The sequence below is a fragment of the Pituophis catenifer genome, unplaced genomic scaffold (assembly GCF_029215685.1).
Source record: "Pituophis catenifer annectens isolate HBS135680 unplaced genomic scaffold, rPitCat1.0.hap2 SCAF_1, whole genome shotgun sequence".
NCBI classification, from domain to species: domain Eukaryota; kingdom Metazoa; phylum Chordata; class Lepidosauria; order Squamata; family Colubridae; genus Pituophis; species Pituophis catenifer.
In genome coordinates, this window is record NW_027256881.1 from 352,561,213 (window position 1) to 352,573,390 (window position 12,178).

Below are 12,178 nucleotides of genomic sequence, written 5' to 3' on the forward strand. Positions count from 1 at the left end.
TATCATCGAATGGGGCAAATGGAGACTATGTTCGCAACTTCATTGATGCCCCTCCCCACATCTCCATCCCATTGAACTTCTCCCTCAGTTGCTCAAGCAAAGAGCTGCGAGCCATGGTTGGGGACTTCCACTCTATTGGCTCTTCCCACTTGGCAGCCCTCCTGGCATTCCATTTGGTTCCCCCGGTTATCGCTACTCCCAGCAGAATCAGGGGAAACTCCATCTCAGCAACCTTTCCCACGCCGCTCATCCATTGGGCTTTCGGGATCGGGTAGAGGAACCTGGCCACAACTCCTTCTGCTCTGTTGGTGGCTGCTCCAACTGCTTGGCTCTCACCTTGGACCGCATCATTAGTAGCTTCATTCCGGAGTCCGCTGGGATCATTGTCAGAGCTTCCTGGGAAAGAACCGCTTTGGTGTGGCCTCAGCTTTTACTCCATTCCTGACGTCACGATGCTACAACTCTCTTGGAAGTGCCCAGATAGGCTGCATTCATAATGTGAAGGTTAAGGGGAGTTGGTTTAATGGCAACAATCTTACAAGTGAACCCAACAAAAGGAGTCCTTAAGGCAATTAATGTGAGGGATCTCACAAAGAACGATTGTTCGTTGAGGGCACTTCCAAGAAAAGGTCAGCGCGCAAGGATGCAATCAATTAGGTCTTTATTTAGAAGTAAAAGTGGAGTAAAATGAGTTCCCTGGCATGGAGGCATCCATGCCTGGATTGAGCCCATGGATCAGTCCCATAGGAAGGTAGAACAAGAGCAGGGAAAGACAGAGAGCAGCCCCTGTGCAGGGGTTCTTAGAGGGGCCCCTGGCCCCTCCCTTATCCATGTGTGTGAGGGGGCTGGAGGGCCATTAACTCTCCCCAATTGGGCTGCAGGGGCTGGAGCCCCACGACCCACCAGTGGGATCAAAGGTGCCTCTTTGCTCCCATCTGGTGGCCTTTGAAGAGACTGCCAAGGCTGGCACAAAACACCTAACAATTAAGTCCCAGTGAAACCAACTCTGAGGTTTCCTGCGCAAAAGTTTGCTTAGTTAAGCATTAGATTCCCATTTCGCCACCCACAGACTGTTCACATTGTCCAATAGAAATATTTATTTCTGTTATGGGAACAGTTCACTTCTCCATGAGCACCTGCGTCAATGACCTTGTATGGTGAAGGCTCCTGTGGTCCATGAATGGCTTCTTGGCATTCCATTCCCTCCCCGCTTTTCTTTGGGAAGATGATGAAGCTAACAAGCATTGTAGCAATAAAATCTTGACAATAATGAAAGTAGTTATTGCATCTATTGGTATGATTGCTCACACTTCCTAAGGTACAGATCACTGCCACCATGCCCCATTAGCACCCATTCTACCTGAAGATACCATGGCACAGGCCAAACTCCATCTTGTGTGCAGGTGTTAACTTTCAGTAAGTTCAAAAAGTCAACTTCACCTGGATTCCCACGTCCACGTCTGTGGATTAATAACAAGAGAAGCAAACATGTTTTTCCCTGTCTGGTGTACAAACAACATCTATTGCCCAATGGATAGGACAATTGTTTTCCCCTCCACTTATAGAATAACAGTAATTCATAATGTATTCCCTGTGGATTTCAACCCACAAAAATATTCCAAGGTTAAACCTGCTTGAAAAGATATTCTCTGAGTTCTCCCAGTGCTGGAGGACCTTGCCTGGTCCCCTGAAGAGCTAACTGCAGGGTTTGGTGAGACTCAGCTGGCCTTTGTGTCAAAGCCCAAACACAGGTAAGAGAAAGCATGATTGATACAGGATTTTATTGATGGATTAGTCTTGTGACCTTATTAAAATAAAATAAAATTTTATTTTATTTTTTATTCATATAAAGAACGGTTGCTGGAACTGGGTATGTCTAGTCTGATGAAAAGAAGGACTAGGGGTGACATGATAGCAGTCTTCCAATATCTCAGGAGTTGCCACAAAGAAGAGGGAGTCAAGCTATTCTCCAAAGTACCTGAGGGTAAGACAAGAAGCAATGGGTGGAAACTAATCAAGGAGAGAATCAACTTAGAACTAAGGAGAAATTTCCTGACAGCGAAAACAATTTATCAGTGGAACAACTTGCCTCCAGAAGTTGTGAATACTCCAACACTGGAAGTTTTTAAGAAGAGGTTGGATAACCATTTGTCTGACGCCTAAGCAAGGGGTTGAACTGGAAGACCTCCAAGGTCCCTTCCAACTCTGTTATTCTATAAAATAAAATACAGCACATAGTCTAATTTCAGAATAGGAGAGATAGGAAGAAATAAAGTGATAACGTACAAATGTGTTCATACAAAGTGACATCAGATAAATTTGACTTGAGGCCATCCAGAAGGCATGGAAACTGTCTGTTGTGCTACAGCTCTGATGGTATTTCAAATACTCCCTTCCATTCAGCTTCTGCCCAAATCTTGATTTCTGATCTAGGAGGGAAGGTGAGAAGAATGACTGGGCTGCCTCTCCTGCTGCTGCTGCTCTTCTGTCTCCTGCCTCCAGTTACCGCTAAGAAGATTCAAACCGTATGTCCATTGCAAAAACATGTAAAATTTCCAAATCAGTGGGAATTTTACAGGCCTGGCGATCTGATCATTGGAGGGAATTTGCCCCTGGAAACTTTTGTGGAGTCCAAATCACCAGATTTCCAAAGGGACCCATTGCGGCTTACTCATAAATTCGCGTAAGTTTCACCTGGAGGGAAAAAATGTAGGTGATTGTTTCCTTTTCTTTGGATTCAGGGCCTCTTTTAAGAAATTCTAGGGATCCTCAGATCTTTGTCCCTTTCTCAATAAAGAGGAAAGCTCAGGAAATAATCTAGAATTCTGTCTTTCCAGAACTGATCCTGAGGACAGAGAACAAGAACAGTATATACACAAATTATATGCAGGGAGCAGGACCTGCCTTTCCAGATGTTTTCATCAGGATGATTATCAACCATATAAAAGTAGGGAGGGAAAACACCTTGGAAACTTTGCTGGTTTAGTGAAGAAGTTGACTTATAATATTAATTTGGACATAAAGTCATAGTAGAAAAAAACTCAATTTTTTTTGATGTTTTTCCAATGTGGATATTGTCAAAACAAACAAACAAACACACTCCTCAGCTTTGGAATCTGCAGAGCTCCTCAATAATGGCCCTTAGGAAATCTGGGCTGTGGCCCCCACTGGAGTCTTCTCCTCAGACCTGTAGAAGCTGCTTTAAGGATGAAACAAGCTGAGTAGGGAGGAAGAGGAACAATTGGGGAGTAGTTCAGCCACTGGAGGAAAGTGAAGAAAGGAGGGAGGATAGCCGGGTATAAAATGATGTGGGAAATGGATGGCCTGGCCTTTCTCCTTTCTCAGAAATCCATCCAAATGCAATCAAGGAACATCCTTAAAAAAGCCAAAACAACCCAATGGAACTTGTCACTTAATGTTGCAAGAACACACAAGAAAGACCAGGCCAACTCCGCCGACACACAAGATCTTTCCTATAATGTTCCCCAATCTTTTTCTCACTGTAGATCCCTAGTCAAAGAGTACCATCAGTTCCTGGCCTTGATGTTTGCTGTCATGGAGGTGAATAAGAATCTAGTTCTCCTCCCCAACATCACTCTTGGCTTCCGCATCTATGAAAATAAGAAGATGGAGAGGAATATTTTCTTAAACAGCCTCTCCCTGCTCTGCACAAGGCGCCGAATGGTTCCAGGTTACAAATGTGACAGGAAGGACGCTCTGCTCTCTGTCATTGGAGGTCACAACTCCAAATCCTCAAGGCAGATGGCCTCCATCTTCAGCATCCCCAAAGTCCCACAGGTAAGGAAGCTGCACTGGATGCAGTATGGAGCACACAAACAACCAAAGCACACACAGAAGCCAAGGATGTAAGCAAAGGTATTGGGGGGTGGGGGACACACCAGGGGTATATGACTTAGATAATCCATCCTAAAGTTGAATTGATTTTTCTATGTGTGGGAAGTTAGCACCCACCCCCCTTCTAGAAGAATGAAATATTCTGGGGAATATTAAAAAGGCAGAATATTATATTTCCCTCAATGAGAAAAGGAGAAACTTATTTTTAAAAAGAAAGCAGCTTCCTGTGACTCCCAGCCCCCTACCTTTCAGCTCCAGGGTGATGGGATTAAGACACGGCCCTCACAACATGATAGGATTAGCCCTCTACTCATCTCACCACATGGCACCTGGGAAGATTACACCACCCAGCAAGGCTCAACCAAGCCTGTGACACAGGGAGCCTTCAAAGTTAGCTAAGACCCCTGCCCCCTGGGAGTCTGACAGCCAATCAGAATACAAGCTCAAATTCAAAGCCGAACAGAGGGTATAAATATCTCTCTCTCTCTCAACCATGTACTTTTTGCCCAGGATCTCAAACGATGAGGTCCTGTCCACCATTAAAAACCATCTTTCCAATCAGCCACCATGTTTCCAGTGATTTTCTCCCTACTTGGAACTGAACCCAGAAGGATATTTCTTCCAACCAATGTTATATGTCAAGATACATTTTTATACAACTGCAAAAAGATACCGACATAATTTTGAAAAGCTGTATTTGCCAAGAGACATTGCTCCCTGACTTTCATAAAAGTTTATCATCTTTCTGCACCTGTCGGTGAAGAATCAGGTAGATGTTTTGTTCCTTTGACTTATGATCTATCGCAACCAGGCAAATCAGGTAACTGGTGGTTCTTCCTAAGAAGGGAGGAAGATGAAGCTTGTCACTCAAACTACACAATGGTGAGCTTTAAAGTCACCATAAAACTTGACTTTGTTTTTGAAAGATTCTCACTTTCTCTAGCTCGGTGTTGGCTTTGAGTTCACTCAAGGAGAGAGAAGAGTTTATCCTTCCTTCATCCAGATCAATCCTGATGAATCTGCTCAGTATGAGGGTTTAGTCCAGCTGCTCCTGTATTTCCAGTGGAACTGGGTTGGGCTGGTGGCCAACAAAGATGACAATGCGGAACATTTCGTCTCATCTCTGATACCAAAGCTCAAGGAGAAGGAGATCTGCCTGGCCTTCACTGAAATAATGAAATTTGATTTTTACACTGATCAAGATCCAAATTTATATTATATTTTCAACATTTGGTCTAAAGGTGAAGTGATTATTTTTTTTGGAGACTACAGTAGTATTACATATGCACAGATAGTTTTGTTTGCTTATAAAAAACAGAAATACGCATCATTACTGAAAGTTTGGATCTTCACATCCAATTGGAAACTTAATGTGATGAGTTCTGAATATATATTGCATGTTATAAAGCCCTACCATGGTGCTTTGCATTTTAGGGACCACAGCAGGGATGTCTCAGAATTCAGCCATTTTCTCATGTCTTTAGACCCTTTGAAACCACAAGGTGACATCTTTCTCCCTCTATGGTGGGGAAAGATCTTTGGCTGCAACATTTATGAACCAGGAGAGATCCCTTCAAAGGAGATAAAACCATGTACTGGAGAGGAGAATTTACAGAATGTGCCAATTTACATGTTTGAAACAAGCATGACAGGTGAAAGTTACAATATCTACAATGCCATTTATGCTGTGGCACACGCACTACATGCAATGCATGGATCAGGAGCACGACCAGCTATGATGAGACTTGGAAAGAGGATCTTAGATGTCCAGTCATGGCAGGTAATCTCTGCTTTTTAATCCAGTCCACAGATCCTTAGAGCCAACATAGAGAGGAAATACCCCATGTGTAGAACATAGAATAACAGAGTTGGAAGGGACCTTGGAGGTCTTCTAACCAACCCCCTGCTCAAGCAGGAGAGCTTATATCATTTCAGAAAAATGGATGTCCAGCCTCTTTTTGAAAGCCTCCAGTGATGGAGCACCCACAACTTCTATTCCATTGGTTGACTACTCTCATTGTTATGAAATTTCTCCTTAGTTCCAGGTTCCTTCTCTCCTTAGTTAATTTCCGACCATTGTTTCTTGTCTTGCCTTTTGGTGCTTTGGAAAATAGTTTGACTCCCCCATCTTCGTAGGAGCCTTTTAAGTATGGGAACACTGCTATCTCCTCACCCCAAGTTTTTCTTTTCATTAGACTAGATGTAGCAAATTCTTCTTATGTCTTAGCCTCCAGGCCCCTAATCATTTTTGTTGCTCTTCCCTGTACTCTTTCAAGAGTCTCAACATCTTTTTTATATTGTGGTGACCAGGATTAGATGCAGTATTCCAAGTGTGGCCTTACTAAGGCTTTGTAAAGCAGTATTAGAACTTCACATGATTTTGATTCTATCCCTCTTTTAATTCAGGCTAGGATTGCATTGGCTTTTTTTGGCTGCTGCCGCACATTGTTGTTCCCTCCATGTAGATGTTGTTCTGTTGTGGAGTACATGTTGAACACAATTTGTCAGCCAGTAAAAACCCACCTACTGGTTATGCTGTCTATCTCACATTTTATTAGCTTGCCAAGAAATAGATTGTGGTCTACTTTATCAAATGCTTTATTGAAATCGAAGTATCCACAGCATTCTGCTGATCTACTAATTTGAAATACTTTGGCCACCTAATGAGAAGGAAGGACTCACTGGATAAGAGCTCCAGTTTTGAATCATTTCTAAAATACTTAGCTCCCTTATTGGATGTTGGTCTTTTGTTGTAAGTATAGATGAAAACACCACTTGTGTTCCTAATTCTTTAACTTGCTTCCCTAGCTTGCTATTGTTTTTTGATTATTTGTTCTATTAGTGGTGCCCCCGCATATAGAAGAAGGAGAAGAAATGTGTATTAATCCATGGGGTTGATTATTTTAGCAAGGTTCTCAGTGGTATCTTTGATTTTTTGCTCCAGGGAGACAACATACCTGCCTAGATTGACTGTTTAGTCTGTAGACTATAGCTTCTATTCCTCTAAGAATTTTCAAGGAAAAGTATCCCTTGAATTGTCGGTTAAATATCAATATGGCATTATATCACTGCATCTCAAAGAAGATTAAAGCAGAAATATTTTTAAAAACAACAATAATACAGATTAAGTATAATGTTTGATTCAGTGGGATAGAAGGGGGAAGGACAAATCAAAAAAACCAATTATATCTAACATTCATGGATGTATGATGTTCCCAAAAGGTTTTCAGAAGTATTCAAAGGTTGTGTGAATTTCATGGAGTGGCCATTGCATAGAGTGATCCAGAGCAAGATGACAATTCTGCCAGATGCTTCAATGGGTCAACTGAAGTCCCAGTAGACATATTTTCAGAACCACCTCAGTTTCCTCCATGTTGTAGCCTGAATCCAGTTATAGAAAGACACTTGACCCAATTCATTCTAACTCTGATTTATGTTACTATGGCTTAGCATTCTATGTGATCCTCCCACATGTTTAGCTTGCCATTTGTTACACTGAACTGCTTGTTGTGTGAAACCAACCTTGGTCAACTTTAACACAGAGAACAGAACTGGGGAGAAAATGTATTTGTAAAACTTTTTAAATAAAAAAAAAAGAAAGAAAGTGTTAGCAATTTCTGAAGGTCTCTTTTCTTTCAGCTTCTTCCCTATTTGAGGAACATTCGGTTCAACAACAGTGCTGGAGAGGAAGTCTCCTTCTCAGAACATGGCCTGGGATCTGCTCGTTATGATCTTTTCAACTGGGTTCTGCTCCCCAATGAATCTTTTGTCCCTGTGAAAGTGGGGCAAATAGATCCCGGGGCTCCTGCAGGACAGGATTTCACCATTAACTCTGATGCAATTGTCTGGGCAAAAAAGGTGAGCTGGAAGGTAAAATAAATGCAGCAAAAGAGTTATTCTCTTCCGGGGATTCAAAATATCTCCCTTACTGGAGAACGGGTTACTGAAGCAAAAATTTGGCAACCGTTTGATGAAAAAGCTGTTTTGCATGCAACGTATTTGAGATCTGATTTGTGACAGATCAAAAAGAATTAAGATCAGGAAGAAATTCTGCCTGAAATCCAGGATGCAGATGGAGCAGCCAAGAGTGGTTTCCATGGACCATTCCCATTCAGTTGGATCTCCATCGCTGTTTGCTTCAGAAAAGCTATAATTCAATTCACAGCCCTTCTTTTGCATGCCAAGCCCCAGTTCCAAGCCCCAGAATCCATTGGTGGTTTAGAATAGCACAAGCCTTAATCCCCCCAGGAGCTTTTCCTGATTTGTGCTACACCAGAGTTAGCCGTTGCTCTTAAAGTTATTCTAATGATGGAAAGAGAAATATATAAAAGAATAAGTGAAGCATATTTATTGCTGAAGATATCTCAAGCATTTCTCTTTCTTCTTTTAGAAGGTGCCCTTTGCCAGGTGTGGCATGAAGAGGTGTCAGGCAGGAGAAAGGAAAAGAGTTCCAGAGGGCGAGCAGATTTGCTGCTACCAATGTGACCCTTGTCCAGAAGGGACCATTTCTAACCAAACAGGTAGAGCACACTTTCAATGTAGATCTTCCCGGGTCAAGGAAACCAGACAGAGATAGAGATAGAGATAGAGATAGAGATAGAGATAGAGATAGAGATAGAGATAGAGATAGAGATAGAGATAGAGATAGAGATAGATAGAGATAGAGATAGAGATAGAGGGAGGGAGGGAGGGAGGGAGGGAGGGAGGGATGGATGGATGGATGGATGTAGGTAGTTACGTAGGTAGATACTGTATTTTGCATCGGCTCATTCAGACTCATGAGTCGATGCAAAATATAACGTAGAGAACTTAATCCCAAAAGATGGAAACATCCTTGTCTCAGAGTAGCCTATTACCAGAATATTCAATTTTGAAGAATGATTTCTTCTTTTTGATATTCCGTGATGTGCAAAGTACTCTTGATTTCAGATTCTGCAAACTGTGATCCCTGCCCAGAAGACCAATATCCCAACAAGGACAAGGACCACTGCATTGCCAAGAAGATCCACTTCCTTGCCTATGAAGATGCCCTGGGATATGCTTTAGCTTTGCTCACACTTTCTCTCTCTGCAATCACATTGGGAGTCCTGGCAATTTTCCTTAAACATCGTGACACACCAATTGTCAAGGCCAACAACCGCGATCTCACCTACATCCTTCTGGTCTCCCTCCTGCTCTGCTTCCTCTGCTCCTTCCTCTTCATTGGTCGACCTGGGAAGCTCACCTGTCTCTTCCGACAAACTGCCTTTGCCATTCTCTTTTCCCTTGCAGTTTCCTCCATCTTGGCAAAAACTGTCATGGTGGTTCTGGCCTTCATGGCCACCAAGCCAGGAAACAGGGCAAGGAAATTCTTAGGAAAACCATTGACCAATGCCATTGTTGTAGCCTGTCCCCTGGTCCAAGTAGTTCTTTGTGCCACCTGGCTGGTAACCTCTCCCCCATTTCCCAATTTGGATTTCCATGCCTTGACTGGGGAGGCCATCTTGGAATGCAATGAAGGCTCAGTTTCAATGTTTTATGCTGTCCTTGCCTATCTGGGTTTCCTGGCCTTTGTGAGTTTCACAGTGGCTTTCCTGGCTAGGAAATTGCCCGACAGCTTTAATGAAGCCAAGTTCATTACTTTTAGCATGCTGGTCTTTTGCAGTGTTTGGATCAGCTTCCTCCCCACCTACCTGAGCACCAAAGGGAAGTCCATGGTGGCTGTGGAGATCTTCTCCATCTTGGCCTCTGGGGCTGGTCTCTTGGCTTGCATCTTTTTCCCCAAATGCTACATTATCCTACTGAGACCCAATCTTAACTGTAGGGAGAATATGATAAAAACCAAAAATCTCTAACTGATGCATGCCTGGGAATGTTTTAAAATTTTTCTTTGAGGCATATTTAGTATCTTATGTCATTTTAAAAATGTGATGACAGAAAAAGAGGATCACATTCATTAAATAACACTTATCAAGTGGTATAAGTGATTACAATAAGAATCACTTGTCTGAGGTGGGCAGATATAGAAATTGAATGAATCAGTCAATGAATGAATAAAGGAACCTGCTATCAGCAATAATAATGCAGCTTTTTTATCCCATACCCCAGTTTTCTACATTGATGCCCAGTGAGCTATGTAGAAAGAACGCTTGCTGTTACATATAAGTTCATTATTCCAAGAAGGATATTCTCTAATTTTTATTTCTTTTAATTAGATCTTTCACTATATTAGTCTTTTAAAAGGTTAGATTCCATATCAATGTTTCTCTGTGTATATAATTGTTACCAGAGTCTTCTGAAACTTTGTAGAATTTCCTGTTTCGATTCCTTTCTTTTTTCATAGTAAAGATTAAATTCTCAACTTCCTACCCAAATCTGCTCATCAATGTGGTGGAGTTTCGTGGTTGCAATTAAATATAATTGTGATAAAATAATATCACTACACACATGTTATTTTAACAATCCCTTGTGCCATGTCATATCTCAGAGCTTCTCAGTAAAGATTATGTTTTATGATAACTGGGTCCCCTGAGAGGACAAAGAGATGCGCTGATATTTATACATTTCAGAAAGGAGAAAATGATGTAAGAATGATTCATTCTTGAAATGATTCAAGCATGCATATTCATAAGTAATACTGTAATGGATTTCAGGTTTCTTCCTACTCTTTTGTTACCTACCGAGAATTTAGTTAAAATAAACATATGCATCCGGGGATTCAGAGGCTGCTGTAGGGATGTTCTGAGAAGAATTACAATGGGCCTCAGGGAGATGCAAGAACACTTTTTAAAAAAATTCTCAGCTTGTATATTACCTCACTGTATTGTTGTAGACAAAAAATGACGGACTAGGCCAAGCTCTTCAATGCAGGAAAGAGTTTATTGCGCAAGGTTCAAAGACAGCGAAGGGTCTGAACAAAGATGGCTGATTTTAACCAGATATTTATACAGTATAAAGGCAAAGTTATTACGAAGAGTGCGACATTTCACATGTAGAAGCTACCCTTTAATCTATCTCTAGGAAAGACATAACAGCCCACAGGCTCAGGTTTTCAGCTCCGGAGCTCAAGACATAATAAAAGGAGATAAGGGGCTCAAAGGCGCCTCACGAGCAGTGAAGAAGACAGTAAGGGAAGCAGTATTTCTTCTCTAGAATCTACATGACTTTTGGGGTGTAATAAACATTAAACAACAGGATGTATCTGTTTAGGGTCAGTTTGCCCTTTTACAATTCTGTACCTACGTCAAATACCGTTTGTCATCTCAGCACCTTGGCACGGAAGAGGCACTTCTGTCTTGACCAAAGATTTGGTTTTCTAATATTTGAGTTTTATCCCAATATCGAATCTTAGCCTGGCTCAGTATGGCATGCTGGCTTGACAGCATCGGATAGAAAAACATTACAGAGGGTGCTGAGCACGGCACAAAACATTGTGGGCTTTTCCCTGATACCACTAGATGAGATCGCTAGGGCTCGCTGCCTTAGAAGAGTGAGGAAAATTCTCAGGGACGACTCTCACCCTGGTCATCACTTCTTTACCCTCCTACCGTCGGGAAGGAGATATAGAAGTATTTAGCCAGTTGCACAAACAGGCTGAAGAACCGTTTTTATCTGTGGGCTGTCAGACTCCTGGATGCGAAATAACATCATAACTACGTAGTACGATGGACTTGCAGGGCCGGCGCAATGTGTAACATGTTCCCATTGGTGCAATAGGACTGGGTGTTTTGTTAATATGATTTATTGGCTTAGGGATTTTCTCTTTTCACTGTGAGTTGTATTGTGTTTGGGGGGGTTAACTAAGGGAGCTCCACCAATCTCATTGTACATATGTTGTGCAGTGACAATAAAGGTTATTATTATTATTACCTACTCCCATCAAACTGAAAACTGATTTTCCCCACTGTCTGTTTTTCCTTTTGACCTCTTAGAGGTCAACTTCCTCATAGCCGTAGCCCATTTTAAATAAGGCAAAGTCAACGACCAGCTAATTTTGCCAAATTGCCATTCTTGGATATTTGTGCTGCTCATTTAAGAGAATTGTCGTCTTAGGTATACATTCTGTAACTATAAAAACCATATTTTTCATATATATTTTGAAAAGCACAGTTTGCAAAAGCTGGTGCACCAACTATGGAAATAGCAGGCCCATAAATATCTTTGATATTTAACATTCCTATGAGGTAATCATATCTACTGTGAAGCGGGGAGCTTTCAGTGGGGTACCGACTTTTGGGCACTGCCTTGGACTTGAGTTATGTGTAGTTTTGGACAACTGGAACTGCATGAAATGTAGTTAGATGCCTAATTGCAGATGGCCCTGCTGAGGCTGGAAAGTATGAAA

The 12,178-nt window shown here is 41.8% G+C and overlaps 1 protein-coding gene across 1 annotated transcript; it reads left to right on the forward strand.

Annotated features, from left to right (window-relative positions):
* The first annotated feature begins 2,450 nt into the window (after positions 1 to 2,450).
* Positions 2,451 to 9,689, forward strand: LOC139313396 (vomeronasal type-2 receptor 26-like). Its single transcript, XM_070939006.1, has 6 exons — positions 2,451 to 2,683; positions 3,507 to 3,798; positions 4,799 to 5,635; positions 7,495 to 7,713; positions 8,246 to 8,375; positions 8,785 to 9,689. The coding sequence occupies exons 1-6, from the start codon at positions 2,451 to 2,453 to the stop codon at positions 9,687 to 9,689; spliced, it is 2,616 nt and encodes an 871-aa protein (XP_070795107.1).
* Positions 9,690 to 12,178: the final 2,489 nt, after the last annotated feature.